Source organism: Mastigoproctus giganteus, chromosome 5, assembly GCF_048544385.1.
Source record: "Mastigoproctus giganteus isolate SK-2022 chromosome 5, ASM4854438v1, whole genome shotgun sequence".
Classification (NCBI taxonomy): domain Eukaryota; kingdom Metazoa; phylum Arthropoda; class Arachnida; order Uropygi; family Thelyphonidae; genus Mastigoproctus; species Mastigoproctus giganteus.
In genome coordinates, this window is record NC_143579.1 from 88,690,918 (window position 1) to 88,714,786 (window position 23,869).

Below are 23,869 nucleotides of genomic sequence, written 5' to 3' on the forward strand. Positions count from 1 at the left end.
TTTTAGGAAGAATACAAAAATAGGCCTATATATATTTTTTTTTTATTGCAACAGATAAAAAAACAGAAAATAGTGGCAAAATAAAATACATCTTGTTGACATAAAAATTAAATAGGTATTCTTTTAAAAAAAACATTTATTGAAATTAATATTTACTTGAAGATAAAATTTCTGCTAAAACTTTTGGTTAATTAATTATGTGGTTGTAAAATTCTTCACATGTCATTTGCATATTATATATAGTAAATAATATTCCTTTAACAGCTTCAATTTTTACTTGGTTTCTTTCCTTTGTCCACTGACTATTTATCAATGAAAATACACATTCAGTTGTGCAATTTTTAGTAACTCTGAAGTTAATTCAGAAGTTTTACACTGTTTAAAAGTGCCTCCGTAGCCAGGTAGGCTGGAGCAGTAGTGCATAACACACGTTTCTTGATTAGACCTGGGTTCGAGCCCATGACCACCAAATACGGAGGATGCGGAAAGGTCATGGAATGACCACCACATATCCCCGGACCAATATGGCCTTAGTTGCTAATGCTCCTAAAAAACAAGCAACAACAACATTGTTTAAAAACATCACCCATTTCTCATTTGCAGTTAATGTATTCCATTTCTCATTTTCTTGTTGTGTTTCCAAGAATAACTTTAAATTATGCCATTGATCAAACAGTTTTACATCATCGACTGTGACTCCCTTCTCACAAAGATTCTAAGCAGGAATGAACATTGTCCCAAGAAGGAATTTCTGCCAAATCTATCAATTCTAAGATTTGAAACTCATCTAATGGTTTTAACCATGATTCAATATATTTTAAAGTACAGCCATACATACAAATTCTCAATTTGAACTCTAAACTGTGTGACTTCATTTTCCTTACCCTTTTCTGTTGCAATTTTTAGTATTGAGCACACTTTTAATGGAAGAAATTTATTGGTTTTCCTCTCATTGAGCAAATGAAAAACAGTCTTAAGGATTTTCCGCACTTCATTTATTGAAATACAGTCTCTTTCAGTACGTTTTATATTTTCTTGAAAGACTAACATGAATGAATGAGCAAATAAAAGGTATGCCTCATTCATATCATCTTCAAAAAATGTTTGCAATATTGCTGGTGAATCTTCCAGCAACAGAAAATAGGATTTAAACCCTTCATAAAGTTCTAAAATGCGATTTATGACTGGAAAGAGAGGCACCTCCGGAGCCAGGTGTGCAGAAGCAGCAGTGCGCAGCACACACTTCTTGATTAGACCGGGGGTTCGAGCCCGTGCCCACCAAATACGGAGGATGCAGAAAGGTCAGGGAATGACCACTGGATGCATATCCCCGGAGCAATATGGCCTTAGTTGCTGATGCTCCTAAAAACCAAATAATAATAATAGCTGGAAAGAGAGATAACCATCGCGTTTTGGTATAGTATGAAGGTTGCTTATACTCTGTCTCTACAAAATTGCAAAAGTCCTTTAGTGATTCAACTCTCACAGTATAAATAGAGAAATGATTGTAGATTACCCTAACCAGCATTTCTATATTGACTGGTAGCCCATCAAAACTATAATGCACAGTATTATTTAAAACGTGTGCTGGACAACCAATTCCAATTAATTTATCATTAAGTTTTTCTTTTAGTTTAAAATACACATTATTTCTTCCAGCTCTTTTGACACCACTGAAGTTAGTATTACAGTTATCACCAGAAAAAGAGATACATTTAGTGATAATGTTCTTTTTGGTTAAAACATCACATATGATATTTGCAGTTGTGTGTGATTGTTCATTGGGTTGATTAATTATATCTAATAATTTACATTTAGTTACATTTACATTTAGTTAGCGTTTTGATAGTCAAAGTACTGAATTAAAATTCCTGAAATATTGTTCAAGGTTAAGACCTAAATGTTTATCAAATGAACTAATGAGACTCATAACAGAGAAGAAAAATGCATGGGATGCATAAAAATTATCAAGCGACTCAGAAGCCTATGGCAGATATAAGCTAGTCTGCAATCAGGTCACAAAGGAGGTTAGGCAGTCGAAGGCTAATTACGAGAAATTTTGGCAAAGGATGCTAAGAAAAACAGCAGGGATCTGAGAGCAAAGTGCAGGAGAAATTGTTGAAGTTAAACATAAGAAAGGCACCTGGGGTGGATGGGATCTATCCAGTTATATTAAAGGAGGCGGCAAAGCAACTAAGCAAACCCTTAGCCATAATTATGAGAGCATCCTTGAACTCAGGGGTGCTCCCCACGGACTGGAGATGTGGAAATTTCTGAGCAATGCAGACAGGCTGCCAGGGGAGGTCATGTGGTTTTGCCAATGATATATAAGAATTTTGCTAGCAGGAAAAAGGGGGTGATTGTCCCTCAGTATAAGGCAATGGTCAGGCCATGCCTTGAGTACTGCGTACAGGTCTGGAGGCCTCATTTTAGGAAGGATTTAGATTTGCTTGAATGTGTACAGAGAAGGGCAACAAGATTGGTGAGGGAAATGAAGGGATCCTCTTACCAAGAGGGGCTTAAGTTCTGAAAATTGCAGTGGCCGGAGACTAGGCACCTGCGCGATGATCTGATTGCGGTGTATAGGGCCTTGAATTTGGTTGACCCCACTGAATTCTGATGGTATCCTTCCACTTGTTCAGATTACGAACCTAAGGGGGCATAAATTCAAATTAAGAAAAGACAGATGTAGAATAGATGTGCAGAAATTTGTGTTTAGCCAGTGGGTGGTTAATTGCTAGAACAAACTTCCATCTGTCATTGTGAAAGTTGATAGGTTAAATAAATTTAAGGAGGAACTGGGCAGGGATTTGGAAGGAATGGTGTGGTTTTTTTTTTTTTTTTTTTGTTTGACTGATGCTGCATAAGCTCATACACTTGCTTTCTTGCATCACACGCAAGAAAGCAAGTGTATACATTGAAATGTGCAACCTTGAGATTGAAATTTCTTACAAAGGTACATTACACACTCAACCAGTCCACCAGTACAGGTGTACATTTTGGCTCAATGTCGCACATCTCTTTCTGTGAAGATTATAGGGATCATAGCTACTGCTTTAACCAAAAAAAAAAAAAAAAAGAAAAGAAAGAAAAAGAAACAAGAAAATTTCAAAAATTGGCATTTGCTGGGTTGCAGAGATGCTGAATTTGTGAGGTTGTATTATATTTTTAATTTTGTTGTCCACTTATTGCATAATTTGATTTATTATTTATTGATTTTAAATTTGATGTTTAAATAAATCACTTTTTTATATTAGAAGAGTGCAGCAGAATGTCTTCATTTGTGGATCTAAGGAACATATTCAAGCAGATAGTACAGCTAGACACCTCCGTAGCCAAGTGGGAAGGAGCAGCAGTGGGTAACACACGCTTCTTGATTAGACCGGGGTTCGAGCCCGAAATCACCAAATATGGAGGATGCGGAAAGGTTCAGAGAGTGACCACCGCATATCCCAGAGCAATATGGCCTTAGTTGCTACTGCTCCTAAAAACCAAAAAAAAAACAAGCAAATAAAAACAATAGTACAGCTTTAGCAACGTCATATCCTAATTTTAAAGAAAATCATACAGCTTTTTCAGAAGCATGAGAATTATAGAAAGCTGCAAAGCAAATTCAGAAATATAAAGCCAAAACAAGTTGAGTTGAGTATTCCTCCCTGCTCATATTCATCCATCACTCAAAGCTATACCTCAAATACAACCAAAACCTCAATACTTCTAAAGGTCAGCCTTATCTTATTTTTTCACAAAATAAGAGGTTATTTATTCTTTGTTCATATTCACTGAAATTCAGATTTCTAGCTAGATCACTTATATCTGTGAGATATCACTCTCTTGATACATCACAAATATTGCTTCCTGCTTGTGCAGCTTAAAAACTGTGTTTTCTCTCTGAGCATTACTTTTTTTTTTCTCCTAAACAACTGCTCACTCTGTACAAATCCTAAATCTGTCCTACCACGGAATGTTGTTTCTACATATGGGATCATGCCTACCAAACTTTTATCAGACTTCTAGGCTCCATTCAAAACAGGACAGTCGGATTAATTAATGAGCCATCTCTTACAAAGTCTTTCCACTCTGTCTCATATTGGTTCAGTTTCTGCAGCATTTCTTTTCCATAGATACTTTCATGGGCACTGTCATTATGAATTGGTATCTGTAATTACCCCAGTTAGCATCCATTTTTTTCCAACTCCAAACTCACAGAAGTAACTTTTCCTGTTCCTCATTTATCCCTTCTATTTCTTTTCTCTAAAACAACCTTCTATTGCATGTAATACTCAAAAATTGCAATATGCGGAAATCAAGACTAATGTCAACAAGTGCCATCTGTCTTCTCAATCCTTAACCCATGCATGGCACTAATTACTATAGATTGTTGTTATTGATATTGTTATTTGGTTTTTAGGAGCATTAGCAATTAAGGCCATATTGCTCCGGGGATATGCGGTTGTCATTCCCTGACCTTTCCGCATCCTCTGTATTTGGTGGTCACGGGCTCGAACTCCAGTCTAATCAAGAAGCGTGTGCTACCCACTGCCGCTCCTGCCCACCTGGCTACGGAGGTGCCTAATTACTATAGATTCTAATACCATTTGTATTTGGGGTTAAGAGAGAGAGAGAGACTGAGCCTTATACTCTGAAAAGACAGAATTCAAGGGATACCTGGTTCCTGGGCAACGCCACGTTGTAACCCCCTCTTGCTAGTCAATGAACCCACCACCTGGCAGGTATATAGATACAGAGTGCATAGAGTGTGTTTAGTGTCAAGCAGCACCAGGGGTTTCCCCCATCTCAGCGGTATATAGGTACACTGCATTCGTGTAGACGGTAATTCAATGTCAGTATGGATAAACGTTTTGAGTTAACCGACTTTGAAAGAGGGATGATAGTGGGTGCCAGCTGCATGGCTCACTCTATCACAGAGGTGGTACAAAAATTGTACTATCCCCGTTCGACGGCATCAAAAGTGTATCAGGAGTGCACCACTTCCAGAAAAACATCTCATCATGGAAAGCATTGTGGGCAGAGAAAGGTGGTGGATGAACGTGGCCGTCAACATCTGTCTTGCATTGTTTCAGCCCACCGGAGAGCAACAGTGGCACAAATTACCGCAGATTTCAACGAGGGAAGTGTCAGAAATGTCTCTACCAAGATCGTCAGGGGATCATTAGCCGTAAGAGGTTATTAGAGTCCCATGGCTAACACCACGACTCAGGACTCTGCACCTCAAGTGGGAGATGGGTCTCCTGTCTGATGAGTCCCATTTCCAGTTATTTCGAGTGGACAGGAGGGTACATATTTTGCGGAAACCTCACAAAGCTATGCACGTCTCATGTCAACAAAAAGAACTGTTCAGACAGGTAGATGGTCGGTAGTGGTCTAGGGCGTGTTCAACTGGCACACATTGGGACCTCTGGTATGTATAGACGCCTCTCTGAATGGTCCACGTTACATCTCCATCCTTGCAAACCATCTGCATCCCTTTGTGGTCATCGTGCATCCACAGAGCAGTAGACTCTTCCAGCAGGACATATGCTTTCTCCACAGAGCCGTGGTGACTAGAACATTTTACCACCGTGGAATGGCCTCCCCATTCACCAGACATGATCCCTGTGGAGCATCTTTGGGATGCTGTGGAAAAGTCCATTCGAGCTTTGGATCCTCCACCCAGGAATGCAACGGAATTATAGACAGCAGTGCAGCAAACATAGAGGGAAATACCTGTGGAATGCTTTTGTGAACTAGTAGAGTCAATGCCTTCCCGTGTCACTGCCCTTATCCATGCGAAAGTTAGGCTACTCGTTACTAGGTAGGTATCCCATGACTTCTGTCCACTCAGTGTACACAGGACAGATTTTATCCAACTATAACACATAAAAAATAGACTATTTTTACTCTGTATACTACCTATTTTTGTATTCATTCCATCTGTGCATACGACTTCACATAACTTCTTGACAAATCCCTTAACTTGAAATTATGTTTTCCTTGTACATTATAGCCTATTTTATTATTGCAGCAATAAAGCCAGAATAAATCAATTTTTACTGCTATATTTCTTTTAAATTGAGTGAATGGTAACTAATCAATATTAATTCTAATATATACTTTAAAATTTAATATATTTTTAATATACAGTAGAACGTCGGTTATCTGGAATAATTTGAAAAGCTGATCTTTCTTCTTTTTTTTTATTAACAATAGTACAGTAAGCTCTGGTTATAGTGACCATGTTTGCAAATTGAATTTTGATTAGAATACAAGAAAGATCGAGTTTACTGTCTATTTATAACAGATTGTACAAACAAAAAGCCCAATAAACCAAAAACTGCAAATTGTTTTTATTGTTTTATGGTTGTGGCCTTTAGAATTCTGTGACCTTCAGAAATATGCTTAAGAAAAATATCTCGGAGACTACTGGGTTTTCTTGGAAACCATGAGTGAATTTCAGATTAGTTTAGCTGCAGATTCAGTAAGAATAATACTGGCCCAAAACTATGTGATTTATTATTTTTCTCAATTTTTAACTGTAAAATGTGAACGAAATGAAAACACGCGGTTTTAACATTGCAATGAAAACCGGAAATTATTAATAGAATTAGAAAAGGTGAAAATTTAGGAAATCTCTCCAAAGAGTTTAATGTGGGGACTTTAATAATTTACGACATCAAGAAAAATTCCAATGCTATAACAGAATTTGTGTCAATTGTGGATAGTGGAGGAGTATCTAGCAGAAAAAAAAATTATGTTGAAACCTGAAAATGCCTCTTTAGAGAGTGCACTCACTTTATTTTTTTGTTTTCTTCAGAGCAAAGTTTAGGTGAACCAGCGTCTGACCCAATGTTGTGTGAAAAAAGCATTGGATCAAAAATTATTGGATCAAAAAAGCATTGGATCAAAAATCAAAAATTAATAGGTAATGAAGATTTTAAGGCAAGCATGGGTTGGTTGAAAAACTTTAAACTAAGACATGGTATATGTGAACTAGATATTCAATGCAAGAAACTTTCAGAAGACTAATCAGCAGCAATGTCCTCTTGAAAAGTAAGCTTGCTTCAATTATAGCAAATTATGAGAAAGAAAATGTTTATAATGTTGATGTGACAGGCTTATTATGGAAAGCATTATCGAGAAAAACCCTAGCTACTAAAATAGAAATGCCTGCACCAAGTGTTAAGGTGAGAAAAGAGCGAATTACAATTGCTGTGTGCAAATGCCACTGGGACCCACAGATTGTGTGTTCGTTATTGGTAAGTTGAAAAAACCGAGAGCATTTAAAAATCTTTCTAATTTTCCTGCTTTGTATAAAAATCATAAAAATGCAGGTGCCTCCGTAGCCAGGTGGGCAGGAACAGCAGTGCATAGCACGTGCTTCTTGATTAGACCGGGGTTCGATCGCATGACCGCCAAATACGGAGGATCCGGAAAGGTCAGGGAATGACCACCGCATATCCTCGGAACAATATGGCCTTAGTTGCTAATGCTCCTAAAAACCAAATAACAACAACATAAAAATGCCTGGATGGATGTTTCTGTTTTCCGAGATTGGTTTATATATTTTTTTTATTTAATTAATCTTATTTAATTTAATCGTAAGTAAGATTAAATTATTTCAACTTACCGGAAAATTTTTTGGTTCAGTTATCCGGAAGAGGTCTGACATCAATTATTCCGGTTAACTGACATTGAACTCTATATATTAAAATAATTAGCAAAATAGTTAAGAAAATTATTAGCCATTAACAGAACATCATTAGATGCTCTCATAATTATGGGAAATGTAGCAAAAACAAAAGTTTTACCTACAGACTGGTGAAGTGCAAATATCTTCCTATGCAAAAATGGGGGATAAAAAAGTGAGTTAATTATAGACATATAAACCTGACTTCTGTGCTAGCAAAAGTTATGGAGTCAACAGTTAAATTAGCAATACAAGTAGTCTTCACAGAAATGCAGTTATACAACTATCACAGCAGAGATTTTCTAAGAGATTTTTTTTTTTTTTTTTTTTTTTTTTTGACCATTGTGATTAGCTGATATGAAGCAATCACAAAGGACCTTGTTGCAAAATACTTTACACTCACCACATTCAAATTTTCTGGTACAAAATCAAGTGCGAAATTATCATCATCATACACAAAATGTTGTTCTAGAAAAGGCCGAAAAAGCTTTAGTGATGTGGATAGAAGATAATGTACAAAAAAGAATGCCAGTTGATGGAAATTCCATCAAGCAATCAGCATTGAGATTTTATGAATAGATTAAAAAACTGCAGCCAGATACTTCATCTCAATCGAGGAAAAAATATGAATTTCATACAAACAATGGTTGGCTGGCTAAGTTTATTGAAAGACATGCTCTTCATAATATAAAAATTAAAGGTGAAATGGCTTCTGCTGATGAAACAGCTGCTAAAGCATTTCCACAAAAACTTGCTAAAATAATTGAAGATGGAGGTTACACTCATGAACAAGTTTGGAATATGGATGAAACTGGCCTTTTCTGGAAAAAAATGCCAAACAGAACTTACATATCAAAAATGCAAAAAACTGTTGGTGGGGTCAAAGCAGCAAAGGATTGCATAACACTCCTATTTTGTTCGAACGCTTTGGGAGATCGGATGTTAAAACCACTGTTCATAAATCGATCATTAAGACCACAGCCAATGAAAGGCGTAGATTTTCAAAAATTGTCAGTTCATTTGATATTTTCACTGAGTGGTTCCACAAACATTTCGTGCCAGAAGTTAGACGCCATTTGAATGACAAGTGTCTCGAATTTAAAGTGCTTTTGATTCTTGATAATGCACCCGATCATCCTGCCATAGAACACCCAAATGTGCAATTTTGTTTTCTGCCCCCCAATACCACATCATTGCTACAGCCTCCAGATCAGGGTATAATTGCGACTTTTAAAACATTATGTCAGACGAACATTTCAGTTCGTTTTGAACAAGCTAAGTGATGATGAAACACTGTCAGTTATGGATGTGTGGATAAAATTTACAATTATGGATTGTATTGATCAGATTCGATTTTCGTTATATGAATTGAGACCAGAAACTTTGAATGCATGCTGGAATGCTATTTGGCCCGCATGTGTTAAAGAGAATGCTCCTGTTCCCTTCACTCATACTGCAGAATTCCCCAATATAATAAGTTTGGCATGTGAAATTGGCGGAGAAGGATTCAGTGATCTTACGTTGGCAGATATCAAAGAATTGTTAATTGATAAACCTCTTAGCGAAGATGAAATAGTGGAGATTGTTTCTGAGACTCCTGAAAGCGAAGTTAATGATAATGATCAAGGTATTCCTACTTTTACTGCTAATATAATTAAAGAAGGTCTTAAACTGGCCAGTAATTTAGGCAATTATTTTGCCCGACGTGATCCAAATGAAGAACGTGCTGGGAAGTTTTCTCGTGAGCTTAAGTTGTTAATGTCTTCATACAGAGAATTATATCGCAACTTATCAAAAGTATCAACACAGCAATTAATAACTGAGTTCATGCCTAAAACTACTGAAACAACTAGCAGTACTTTTGTTCAAGACATGACAAGAAGAATTCCACAAGTTGAGGCGAAAGTCAATGATGATAATACCATATCTAGTAGTTCTAGTGATATTACAGTCTCACGAAAACAAAAGCTTTCGCGTTTATTGTCAGAAACTGATAGCAAATAACATAATTGTTTTATAGAATCCTTCAAACAACTGAAATGAATGTTTTCTTTTTTTAAAGTTATTAAAATTCGTTATATGTATGTGTTCTCCATGAAATGTAAATAAAATCTTATGATCCTAACGAATTTAATGTTTGTTTTTTTTCATTATTTTGCTTATATTTAAGGTTTGGAACCAATCTTCACTTTTTCTATGGAGTCAGTAGTTCTTTTTACGCCTAATTTTTAGGAAAGTATCTATCACGTAAAAAAAAGGTTTAGGTGTACATACTTACTGGTTCTATGGAACTTATCTTATTATAAAAAATATTCATTTTCTCACAATAAAAATTCTAGTAAAACTAAATCCTTTTCTCTCTTCTCTTCTGAATTTTAAATAGGGGTGCATCATCTTTGGCAGGATACTAGATATCTTAGTCCATGAATAATCCTCCCCTCCCCTTAATCATCTACATCTTTTTTCTGCGACTATTAATCATCTATGGATATAATAATTTTGATTTAAGATCCGTATTCCTTTCATCAGAGTTATAAATTCTGCTGTACAAGCTACAGACTTAACTCATGAATTAATAGGGGTATTGCATGCATGTTGGCTTGATCTTATATTCACCATTATTTAACTAAAAATTATAAAAAAATATAATGATGCACTTAATGCGGTGATACTTTTAGTCACAAAAATATCAAAAATTAAATAGAGTAGGACTTGTCTATTGAGACCAGCTTTGGCACCAGAAATTATTTTGCCCTATTATGCACAGGGCCTCCACATAGAAATCAACCTGTTAAAATTACCAACAATGTGCATATCTTGTGTTATTAAAATTATATGGTTAAAATGTTTTTTTTTTTTTTTTTTTTTTTTTTTTAATCTATAGTTTGTTCAATGGTTTTTCTTCTCAGTAATTATGTATTCATTTAAACAAATTTTTAGAAAAATATCATGATTAGTTATCTTCTTGTGAAACGGGCAGCATTCATGATGAAAAAATATTAAATGTCCTTTGTTCCTAAGCGAAAAAAAACGTGAAGATTTTAGTCATTTATTGCTGTTACCCAAAAAAATCACCGAAAACTCATTATATCTACACCGCACTAGAAATTAAATTTCAGCCACCACATCTATCTTATTCATGTAATATATCAACTAAATATCTAGAACGAAGTGTTAAAAGGAAAGATAGATTTAAACAATTTCAACTGATGCATAATACTAAAGTAAGAAAGAAAACATTTGGGTTTCTTTGGATAATTGTAACTGGACTGTGATCGGACAGTGGCAGTCTTTGAGAAGCCTGTTTAAAGAAGTGATAATATAATATGAGCATATTTCACAGTAACCAAATTGAAAAGTTCAAGAAGTGATCACTAGTATGTGGCACTAATTCACGTTAAAATTCCGTTCATGATCCAAAAGTTTTGAAAGAAGACAAATTGATGAACTCAAGAAAAAGAACTTCTGAATTGGAAACTACTGGTAAAAGAGCCCTAAGCAGGCCAAGAGAGATGATGATAATTCTAGAGATGTTATCTTCACTCTTGCAGAAAGTTTGCTTTTTGTTTCTTTATTTTGGCTTAAATTAAACAATATGCTCATTTCTTTTAAATGTTATGCCACCATTTGAAAACCTGAACATAGTTTCTCCTGTTCAGTCTAACATACCTCACATCCATATGCTAATGACATTACTCCCAGATATGTTGAAGAATATTATGTGTAAATTTATTTTACTATCAGATTTCAAATCTTCCACTTCCATCTTGGGAATTGATTACCACACCAGACTAAAATAGTTGATTCTTCTAATTTAGTCATGGATATTTATTTTGCCAAAACCATAAATAATCTAAAACAAGAGGAGAAGGTTCTTTTCTTTTGTTCAATGAGAAAATGCTTTGTCTGCATGAGACTAGTGGTGTACAAGTTCCATTGGAAAATGTTCTTGTAAACCAAAATAGAAAAGAAACATTTATTTCTTTGTTAGACACAAAGAAATAAATGAAAGAATAGATATTTCAAGCATCACTTCTGCCAGTTTCATTGTGACTACTTACCAGGTGTTATTTTGAAAGAAGAAAGAATTTATGTACCTTCATCCTTGGTTGAGAAACTGACAAGTGCACATGGAAGCTTGAAGTATAACAAATTATTCCATTCCAAGCTTGGCATTTTAACAATTCCTCATAACAGTGCTGAGTGTGAGAAAGTTTTTCTGAGTGTCCGAAAACTTTTTTCCCTTTTTTTCCACCCCCCCCCCTTCCTTCCTCCTTTCTGTTTCAATCCAAAAAACGTTTTCCTCCTGCTTATGTATGTGTATTCACCAGCTTTTTGTAAGTCAAACTTTGGCAGCTATGAAGAAGAAAGAATCGTGGTTCTTGGTTGAGGAACTAAAAAAAGCTAATGGAAACCAGTAAAACACAAATTACCCCAAATTTTGCTTGTTGTTTTGTCAGTTACTCAGAGCAGTGCTTAATATAAGAGAATATTCAGCTAGGCTATTAAAAGTAAATTAAGTTCAGAGCATGGACATGTTCTTTCACTTCAAAAGCTAATAACTGACTTAGTTTATTTCATGTGCCCACTGTAAGGAGGGTGGATCGTTTCTGGACTTTATATTTTTTCACTGTATAATCTACCAGGAAACTCAAAATACTTCTATGGACATATCATGAATTTTTCTCTTAAAATAGCTCCATTTTTGTACATCTTTGCATCACTGACTTTTTAAGTCCCATTGGAAGAGTCTGAAAATTCTGATATTATTTTATGCACAGACATGCAATGGCAGCAAAAGTAAGTTCTTTCACAGTTTTTAAGCTTGATTGAGGAGATGAACAATTTTCTTGATGAATGATTCAAGTTCAACCATGTAGACTAAGTGACTCTTCTGGCTGTTTTACTTGACTTTCCTTACTGACATCACTGATAGAATTTAAATGTAGGCTCTGTAAAATCATTCAAAGCAAAATTATCCTTGTGAATATGAAGTGGAAGTCTCTTCATTATGAGGAAGATAGTAGGTGTGAATTATTGTGATTCATCACAATTTGTTGTTTACCTTCAAACACTTCTTCCAGAAGTTCAAAACGAGATTTCAACAGTTCACCCACATTTGTTTAATTCTATTACTTGCCAAATTGAGGTTACACAAACTGCTGCATCGATTATAAGACTCATCCAAGCAAGTGTAGAAGTATCACATATTTTGGACCTTTTTAAATAATGTTGTCCTGAAATTCTATGCGACACGTGAGAGCACTTGGAATCTAGTAGACACAAAAATTAATCCTTCCTTAAAAAGTGCAGCCTACAAGATAAAATCTTTTTTTAGTTCCGCTTATCTATGTGAATCATTATTTTCAGCCATGAACATTGTAAAATCAAATCACAGATCTAAGCTTACTGATGCCCACCTTACAATTCTTTGTGAACTGCAACATCTTGCATTCTCAAATTTGAAAATTTGGCCATTGAGATGCAGTGCCTAAAATTTCGCTAACTTTCTGCATGAGTAATAATAAGTCTATGTATAAAACTACATATTTTTGATTGTATAGTAAATTGCATCATTAAAGTTTTGTTTTGTGTTTTATTGGTGTCTATATCTTTATTTTTCCAGGGGAAAAATGGTCTGAGTAAAAACCTATAATTTTTTTATAACTTCCTAAGTACAGTCAGGGTTTTACTGCAATAGTTTCTGAAATAATTAGTTCAGTTGCGGCAGAGTAGTTTCATGTAAGAACTGTTCATGTTCCTGGATGCATGCTTTGCAATTATTTGTGTGAACAGTTGCAATTTACATGACAGTTGTTGACATTGCTAAGGGTTTCAAATTCTGTGTTCAATTTAGTTATCAGACAGCTGTTTGAGAACTTAATAACATTTGTCAATGAAAATGTGAAATTACATCACAAAACCATGAATCGTTTGGAAGTATTATTAAGGTAACACTTTCAACATGTGAGAATGGGATAACTTTTTCATGTTTTTCAAAATTATTTATTTTACTAATTTTGCTATACCCCTTTTATAATGAACAACATTTATCATTTCATTAACCAGATTGGTATGATACCCATTTGAACATCCCAATTACGTTTGTATGCTGTGAAAGTGTGTGTGCACTTTCTTCCCCATAGATGTAGGCATTTTTCCCTCCTTAGATTTCCTGTGAGACACTCTGTGACCCCCCTGTTTAAAAAAATACAGGTACCACACGTATTGGGGACTACTGATGTAAACAGTTGCATTCCTCATTGAATTTTTGTATAAGAAATTTACAATCTCAAGAGGCTCTCAAAAGTAAACTCTTGAGCATTTAGTATCACTTTCACATATGTTGTTATCTTCTGCTCAAGAATAATCATTTCATTTTGAATTCCAGTCAGTTTGCATCACTCTTTTGCAAAAAATCCGACATTATTTTTACACCATATAGTACAGTACTTTTATAATGGACAGTAGGCAAAGTTTTAAGGGAGGATAAAATTAAAGCTATTACAGAAAAAGAAAACTGGAAATAATGTGTTCTTTGCATGAGAATTTAACTCATCAAATTTGACAGTGCACACAGTTGAATTCAAAACAAAAATTTATGAAAAATTATTAACTATATAATATGGGTGTAGATACACCATAGTTTACCCATAAATTTAAACTACGTATGTAGTGAAAAGGTATCGTTTTATTATGAAAATCGTTAACAATTGTAGCAAACGGAGATGCATATATAAACCCAAACATTCTGATTGCTTTTAAAATGGTTTAAGATGGTTTGACTTTTAATCCCTTTCATTGATTAAAGCCAAACATTTTGACAAATTATGTGGAGCAGAACTTTGTGTATTTCATTGGCAAAGCAAAAGACTGGAACAATACAACTTTTCTACATTCGTAAAATTGGCATATGACATCATATAACAAATGCCATTAACTTTGAATTAACTTCTGAAAGAACATTAAAATTCAAGGACAAGAAGTGCATAGGCAATAAACTATCAGAAGATCATATTGCAGTAATTTGAATGGCACAGAAAATAATGAAAATCTAAAAGTCCATGATGTGTCCAAAAATGTTAAGTTACCTGTTTGATATAGTCTAAATAAAAAAACTTAGTTGACATCAACCTTGTTTTAATCTGGGATGCTTAAAATAAGATCATGAATTACATAGACTTGATTGAAAATTTGTTTCTTTTGGATAATTGTGTGGCATATAAAGTGGGTGAGGGCAAATGCCAGAAAAAAATGTGAAATGTCGTTTTTTTTTATTGTTTTTTTTTTTTTTCAATGAACACAACAATTGGTCATCAAACCAATAGATCAAGAGTTTATATGAAAGTGTCAAATCTCATTTTTGAAAATTGATTTTGCTTACGTGGATCAGAATATCTTGGAAGACCACATGAATGCTTTTCATCATATGGTATTTAACACAAAAATTCTTGAAACTGATACTAATAAAGAAGACTTGTCTTTATCAGAATGCATTTGCAAGATAAATCATGCAGATTTAATCAATGTGATTTAGACATTTGTACTATGATTCATGTCATAATCACATCAAAAGTTTTAAGAGATGAAAGCATTGTTTACTACAATAAAAAATCAAATGGGTGAAAAAGGTGGAGATAAGAAGTTGAAGATGTAGAACTGAAAGTTCCAACTATTAATGAAGCACTTCAAGCAGCTAACCTTTGGATTGCTATTAAACAAACATAAAGTTCAATCATATCATTTCACAAATTGCAAAAATGGAATATGAGTTGGGAAAAAAATCTGTTATATAATACAGTATTATTTAATGTGCAATGTACTATACAAAAAATATTGTACACATGAATTTTATCTCTCTCTCTCTCTGTGCGCATACACATTGCCCATGATACAGTGTTTAGAGTAACTTCACCCTACTAACTCTGATAGGTATACATTTTATATCACTTCATTAAATTTCTACTAATACTGATGTAATTTTAAAATGCTACCTCAGTTATAACATCAAGAATATTACTGCAGGATCAATAACACTATAACGAAGTTTGATTTGAGAATGATCGTTCATGATTGTAGAAACTATAGAGGATGATAATAAAGTCTTTTCCGATACTTTCAAATGTTAGTTCATTTTAATTTTTGACCACCAGCAATATATTCATGTAGTGCCAGCAAACACATGAATACATCTGTCTGCACGTGACTGAGAAGGAGCGTACATAGCAGGTAATGCAATAAAAAGAATTTGAATTATTGACTGTATTGCTCTGTGTAAGTATAAACTTAACAGATAAATAAAAGAATGAATTTCGTTTTATGTATCTGTGTCTAAGGTTGATTTCTTTTGAATGCCTCTAGAATTTTAGTAATAAATCATTTGCACATGAAATGCATTACTACTGCTTCATTAAATTTCATTTTGCTTGTGTGCAGCTGTTTCAAATGAGAGGATATTTTTCACCTTAAAAAACATATATAGTAGATCATTTTGAAGTGATTGTAGGAATCCAAACGAAATTATTTGAATAAATGATTCAGTAAATATTTCAAATGTACATAACTTATTCCTCGTTTTTAATCAATGTTTTCAAACTGCCCATTACACTTGAGTGGTAATTTATTAATATCTTTTTCTAGGCACTGGTCACATGTTTGGAATCTGATGATTATGTACAAATTCGTAACAGTCTGATAGTCCTAACCAAGGTAAGCTTTTCAAGCTGGTTTCATATAACACAGAAATATTTTGAGCACTTAAAATGTGATTAAATATTTTTAATTATTTCGTGTAATTTTAAGTTCAGTGTAATTGTGATATTTTGGGGTTTTAAAAATCTTATACTGAAATTTTTTTGGAAGATCTTCATGTGTGTCTTTCTTTCTGAAGAATTTATATCAGTGATGCACAAATCTAGAATACTATTTTTGAATATTAATTTTCTGCAGATATTTACTACTTACATTACAGGGTGCCACATTAGCCTGGTGAGCAGGAGCTTTTTAATTAGACTGGGGTTTGAGCCCATGACTACCAAATACGGAGGATGCGGAAAGGTCAGGGAATGACCACTGCATATCCCCGGAGCAATATGGCCTTAGTTGCTAATACTCCTAAAAACTGTTCCGCAGGTTTTTCTGTTGTAACGTGTGCTTGCCTAACAACGTTCTCTCGGCTTCCGACAAGGCTGCACGCTAATATGTGTATCCAGAAGACCTGGAGCATATGATAGTCCAGTAGTTGGATTAGGACAAAATCTTGCACCCTCAAGACCCACTCATTTAAATAAAAGTAAGCTTGCAGCATCAGGATTGGGTTGTGATTAAACTCAAAGGTTCTTCTTAATTCAACCTTTGAGCCCGCTTAACTATAGTTCATAATCTACTCAGTGAATTATGTGTACCAGAGAATTGTCACAAGGCAAAATGATCAACAAAACAAGATTTATTAAACATATAAGTTATACAAATGAGTACAATAGAATTGGTCAAAGCTTTGCATTAATTTGCATTAACTGGTTGCTTGGTAAATTAACTGAATAGCAAGCGTAATCTTGCTGCTAATAGTATTACAATTTAGGAGTGTTCTTCATGTGGCTCTTCAACTATTTCTCTCACGAGAATTCACAATGGCTTCTCGTGAGAGAAAGTCATTTGCCATGTCACGTTAACTGTTGAATTCTAATTATGACAAGTAGATATACAATTGTCAGAATGGTTTTTATGAGAAGAGAGGTCAGTGGGTGTGGATTAATTTAAAAGCAGGGGGAAAGTATGATTAACTTCGAATGGTTGGGTTTGTGTTGTTTTAGAAAAGGCTAATCAACTTACCGAAAAAGGTCTTTCGTCCTCGGTACTTCTTGATTCTACCCTTTCATCCATAAGTAAGACTTTGGGTTGTCTTCCTCGATTTTCTTTATCTGCTGATCTTCACCTCTCTCTTCACTACTTTCGGCTCTAGAAAAACTCTACAAATACTGGAAAACCTCTTGGATATCTTCAACTGCTCTCTAAGTTTCTCGGATCTCACTCTGACTCTTCCAACTTCGAATCCTCTGAAATCTACCTCAAGACTGGCAAAAGGCTCCCGTTTTCTATCCCCTTTTCATATAAATACCTCTACGTCCCCCCATCTGAATTTCCCATGACCTGTTCTGATCTCACGGGTCTATAATGTGGGGAAAAGAATTACACTTGGGGACTGTCAACTTTTGGGATTTGACACTACTAAAAATGATATGTTATATGGATAAAGGAAATCTCATATTTGTGTAGGGCAATTTCTTTTGTTTTGCAATCGCGGTCATTGAACATTAATCAATACATTTTTACGAACGGAATTTTGAAATGACAGCCAATGTGTTTATCAGATTCGATTGCGTAAGAAATTATGTCTCATGTTCCGATTTCTCACCTCTCTCTGTCAAAAGTCGCATTCTCCCTTCGTCATTCTTGAGGCAATTACGTGTTCGCTGCCTGCTATCGGGAGGGGGAGTGACGTCACTAATTGACTAGGCACTATACGTGGTATATTGTTTCACCGGTCGCATCCCCTGGGGTGGCGACTGAATGCACGTGCCAAATCGAAAGTAAAGCAGAGTTCATTCTGACAGGAAAACGCTACTTAGTTGTACAGGCCATGGAAAAAGTATAAGGCACTATAAGGAACAAATGCTTCTTAAAAGCAGGCGAAAGGGATAAAAAATGATAGCATTTTTTAACACTTTACAAAACCAAATAACAACAACAACTTGCATTACAAATTCGCTTAATGTGGTATTTCACGTAGCATTTAGAGGAAGTAAGGGGAAGTCAAACCGAACAAGGTCCAGTGAATAGGGGGTATAGGGAACGCATGCACATGCTCTTGCTCTGTTGAAACCATCCATACAGGGAAATGCTTAGAGCTCTTTCATATGGCAAAATATAATTTCTTATTCAGTGAATGAATCTCAGCATTTTTTCATGAAATTGACAGATATCTATAGGTGTGCATTGTAGCGGGGGAGAGAGTGATTTTGTAAGATCTGGTGAACTAAAAATTGTTTATAATAATGATTATGCTATTTCCTTTATAGACATGGGGAATTATATGATTTGAATAGCCAGAAGTGTTCATTGTTATTGCTGTACTGCAGGATGTAATATACATTTGTGAAACTACAATGATCATTGACCATGATTTTCACTATCATTCAGGTGATCTGTTTTTCCATTGTAGTAGTCAGCCATATGTTATCATCCATCAACAAAAGTATAAGTTCAGAGCTCTATATTATGCAGTATATTCAAGTTGAGTTTTAAAAGTATAATTTTTGCAGTTAATTAATTTCTGAAGACCCATTTATTTAGCCTATTTTATTTATACATATTATGTATGGTAAACAATGAACTTTGTGTTTAGTCAATATTTCAAAACCTTTTTGCAGAATTTATGAATCTGAGCGAGCACTATAGTTGAGAATGGCTGATATAAAGTGTCAGTTGTTATCCTTCAGAAAAATGTCCCAATCAGGTATAAGTTTGGTACGCAATTCCAAATAGGAAGTTATTTTCTGAAGTGTTGAGTCATTCACAAAGAATAACAAATCTAGATTATGAAATTGCTCAACACACCATGCATTTCTAGAATGATTAACCATCTCCAGGATTGCATTTTGGTTCTCACCTCTGCACATTTATACTCTATTGCCTAGCCACTAAGGTAGAAGCATCCTTCATCTGTGAACCCTATGTGCTAATGGCTTTGATTTTTTTCACAAATATTGAGTAAACGAATCAGAAAATGTAGATTGCCTTTTGTGTCATTGTCATTCAAGGATTGTTGCATTTTGTGAAAAAATAGTTTTACCTCTTGTTGTACAGTTTTTAAAGTGGATGTTTGTTTTACATCCAGCTATTGCAAGAATTTTCACATTTCCTTGGGCTACAAATAATTGCATTCTGTACATGTCCAATATTTTCAATCATTCTTGTAGACTTTTTCAGTGTAGATCTGAGATAGTCTTATTGTCTATCACATATCTGCACTGTTTAAACTCCTCTATTGACTGGAAAAATTGTTGATTTTTCTAGACATATTCTGCAACCTGATCTCACTTTCATCTTATGTTACACTGTAACAAAGCTGCTAGCTTGATTTAAAAAAAAAAAAAAAAAAAAAAAATCCTAATAGGTGTTAGAAACTGTTGTTCCCTTTCTTTATGAACCTGTACTTAAAATTTAATAATTTCACATTTTCGAAGAGAAAAATAAAGTTCCTAATACATGTAAAAAAGAAATGTCCAAAAAAAAACCCTGTAAATTGTTCAACATAACCTTTAACTGAAAAAAAAAAAAAACACAATCTGAAAGGTCTCCTGTGTTACTCTTGGTTGATCCTGGTCATTAGTTTATAATTTTCTTGTGAATAGCAATTTATTTGTTATTTAGCCTTGTTATCTACCATAGGAAAACTTGTGGCAGAGGTCTTTGAATTGCTAGCAGACAGTGGTGGCTGATTACAGGCCTTTAGTTCTTGTTAGCTTTCAGCATGAAGATTTTTTGGTGAGGCTGACAGAAGTTCTTAGGCTCAGTCCATTATAGAGTGCTCTCTCTCTCTGTGTTTGAGACACTTGCTCTTCAAAACAACTACAACTTCTTAAATATCCAATGCAAAAAACATAAACCTACAACATTCATGACTGGCTATGCCGAGATTCTACAATACAGGCAACTTGCTTTCTGTGTGTGTATTATAAGTCAGCGATCTGAGTTGCATATGTTTTGAATGAAAATTGAATTGATAAATACATAGTACATTAGATTGCTCAAAAAATGCTTCTCTTATATATTTTAATAGTTTGTGAAGTATCTCTCTATTATGCAATATATTCAAGTATAATATATATTTAAAAGTATAATTTTTACAGTTAGTTAATACCTAAAATCTGGAGCCCCATTAACATAAAAAGAAGACTAATATTTATCCAGCCTATTTTATTTATAAGTTGAAAACTGCATTAACATCAGCATAGGTTCAGATAGACTTTTATCAGTAATTACCTTCTTATGTATACTTCTATTGCCAAAAATTGTGTGTTGGTTCATTATTAATAGGACAGGTGTAATTCTTCTTCTTCTTATTAGCCTATTTTACCCAGTTTTACCCATATTTGTACCCAGTTTTCTGTATAACTTTTGTCTTCCCCCTCCTTTCTCTGTAATTAAATTTCAGATAATGACCAGTTCAGCCCTTTGGCATGGACCAACTGGTACTGTTAAAGTAGGCAGTTGGACCTCTTAACAAACTTCCATATAGCGAATTTTTGTATTTAGGAAATTTTTTTGATTTCTCCTTAGTCTAGATTGAAATAATTTCCATATAACAAAATGATTTCGCAAGTCCTGTGTAAGAATTGTTCATACTTCTGGCCTTTAGGTTATATGAGATGATGCTTTAGAGAGCTGACGTTGTAGAAAGCATGAATTAAGAGTAAAAGGATTGTGAATTAATCCCTTAAGCTCTTAAAAGCTATTAATTCTTAAGAGCACAAATTAAGGGCTAAAACTTTCCATAATTTAACGATGCCTGTAAATGTACAAGCACCTCTACTGTACCGAGAAGTCGCACTGGTCAACTGCTGTCTGTGAGTCCATAGCCATTGGCAAGATTAAGGCATGTTCCCAATGCGGACGTTGGCTCTGGTTAACCTGTTTTCTACTGTAAGCACCCTATTAGTGAATTAGGAAAGAATGCTTTTCCTTTATCCTGGAAATTCATCTGTTTGCAGAAATGAGTCATCCACATTTTCACTGAATTTCATCTGTCTCTGTTTACATGGTATATACAAGTGGTCCTTATATCAGTTTTGTTTTAGCTGCTGCACAATTAAACTTACCTTGCATGTAGATAGAGGAAATCCTTGAGTGTAGTGGAAAAAGTGGAAGTGCTTAATAGTGTAGATTGGAGTGAAAAAAAAATAATATAATCACTTTAAAATTATACCGAGAATAGAAACCAACCAACCAACCTATAGATTCTATTATAGATGTGAAGTGTGTGTTGGAGAAAGTGGGGAGTCAAGATATGATGGAAACAACGATTAAGAATTGTTTCGCAAAGAAGCAAATTTTTTGCTAAAATATCAATTAACAGTGGTGAATTACTACAAGACATTCAGCAATCTTGGGAAGAACTCCCAAGATTGCTGAAAGGTTTGATCAGCAAAGAAATTGTTCTCGACAAATTTTTAGGAGTTGATAATGATGTCATAATACCTGAATATTCCAATGACTCCATGTTGGAGAGTATTCAAAGAACTAGTGACAATATTGATAATGAGTTGGATGAAAATGAGACCAACGAAGGCAATGGAGGCAATATTAAACCTTCCAAACATGAAATATTGGTAGCATTTGAAACTTTGCGTCGGAACCTTCAATATGAAGAAAATGTGTCAGAAAATATATTTGAGTGTTTAAACAAATGCATGCATTTTTATGAATGATGTTCGGTAAAATTCGGTGTACAAAAAAAAAAATAATAATAATAATCAAATATTTTACGAAATCATTCTTAAAAATGTACCAATATATTGTGCTCACATAAGTGTTCATTTCTTAATATGTATGTATTAATAAATTGTTTTAAAATGATAGAAAATTTATTCATTCCCACTTATTTCTGATTTATTTTCCACCTTTTACTATATTTCTGAATGTTGAATTACAGTACACGCCATTTTTTCATTGTTGAAAAGGTCATATTTCTTTATAATGAAATTTCAGTTTAATGAATTTTTTAAAGCGAACAATCGATTTCGTTATATAGAGGTCTGACTGTATTTCCTAACTGCTCCATATATTTTTTTTTAATAATATCTAGTACAGTTTTATAATTTTTAAGCTCAGAATGCCATTTGTTCTTCTACTGATCATTTTGAATTATAGCTTTTTTAATAATTAAATTTGCCAATGATTTTTCATACCTCTAACTTCTGAATTACTTTTATCTGTAATATTTGTCATTGCTTTTTCAGTGATTGATATGTAATCTACTGAAATCTTTTAGATTCTATGCAGAGTGCAACGTTTTGAATGTTGAACTCTGGTGTAATGAAATGCCTTCTTGCCAATATTAACAGAAATAAAAATTCTGTTTCCTGACTATGGCATCACATCATTCTTTCCTTGTTGGAATTTCATCTGTTGTACACTTGTGTAGGCAGAAGAAATCTATTTTGTAGACATGCAATACATTTTAATAAAGGCAGTGCAAGAGTTTTTGCCATTATCATTGAGGATACTTTAAGGGTTCAATGAAACTACCAGTTGGAAGGTTATAGAGCTTATACAAGTACATGTTTATCAATGCTATGGGTCAAAGTAACACTTGCATACATCTCCAATGTTCTTATTTATTGCCACAATGGCTGATATTTTATTAGTAATAGAATGATATGATATAGTATCATATCATATGATATCAAATGATATGATATCACCATATGATATAGATTTCTATTGATTTGTGTATGAAAGTACAAAACGAATCCTCTCAAGCATACATCCATTACAGAGTCTAGGTTTGTATCACTAAAAATTTATTTGCCCTGCCATTTTTTCATTATCTTGCTATAGTTTATCCAAATTGTTCATACCATTTCTGTTTCTTTTTGGTGACCCTGTCGAGAATTTTCCTACAGGCTTATGTGGGGTAAAATCCTAGTTCAAGTGAGCTATTAGATGTCGTCGCCACTTGAATACACTTCTGTGAATTCATCTAACGCTGCAGAATTTCCTTTGTTTGTATATGTAGAGGTGCCTGTTCCAGTGGATATGCCTCTGTGAGAGTTTGAAGAGGCATTTGCACATCTTGGTAAATCTGACAAGTAAAATATGGTGGACCATCTCCGACATTTCACATGTACATTCAGGGGTTTGTGCCAGCATGAAGTTTCACGTTGAGTCTTTTGTGTCCAGTTACTAGAAAAGTCTTGTATAAGCTTGGTATGAACCATTTGTTGAGCTGTTTGGGGGTGCTCCTACACTGTTGGCACATGATTATGGGTGGTTCTTCCAAGTGGGTTGGCAGCCCTGGAGATCAGTTCACACCTAATTCTTTTATTCTCTCTTCTTGGATGGTGTTCAGTTCCAATGCTATGCTGTTGCTGCTGCATGGGAAGTTCCATCTCTTATAGT

The 23,869-nt window shown here is 34.4% G+C and overlaps 1 protein-coding gene across 4 annotated transcripts in view; it reads left to right on the plus strand.

Moving 5' to 3' along the window:
- tho2 (THO complex subunit 2-like protein) overlaps positions 1 to 23,869 on the plus strand; it is a 1,047,711-nt gene that overhangs the window by 546,934 nt on the left and 476,908 nt on the right. For all 4 annotated transcript variants that reach the window (XM_090374101.1, XM_090374103.1, XM_090374104.1 and 1 more), the window contains one exon: positions 16,328 to 16,396. In XM_090374101.1, coding sequence (XP_090230227.1) covers positions 16,328 to 16,396 — 69 coding nt within the window. The remainder of the gene's footprint in view (positions 1 to 16,327; positions 16,397 to 23,869) is intronic.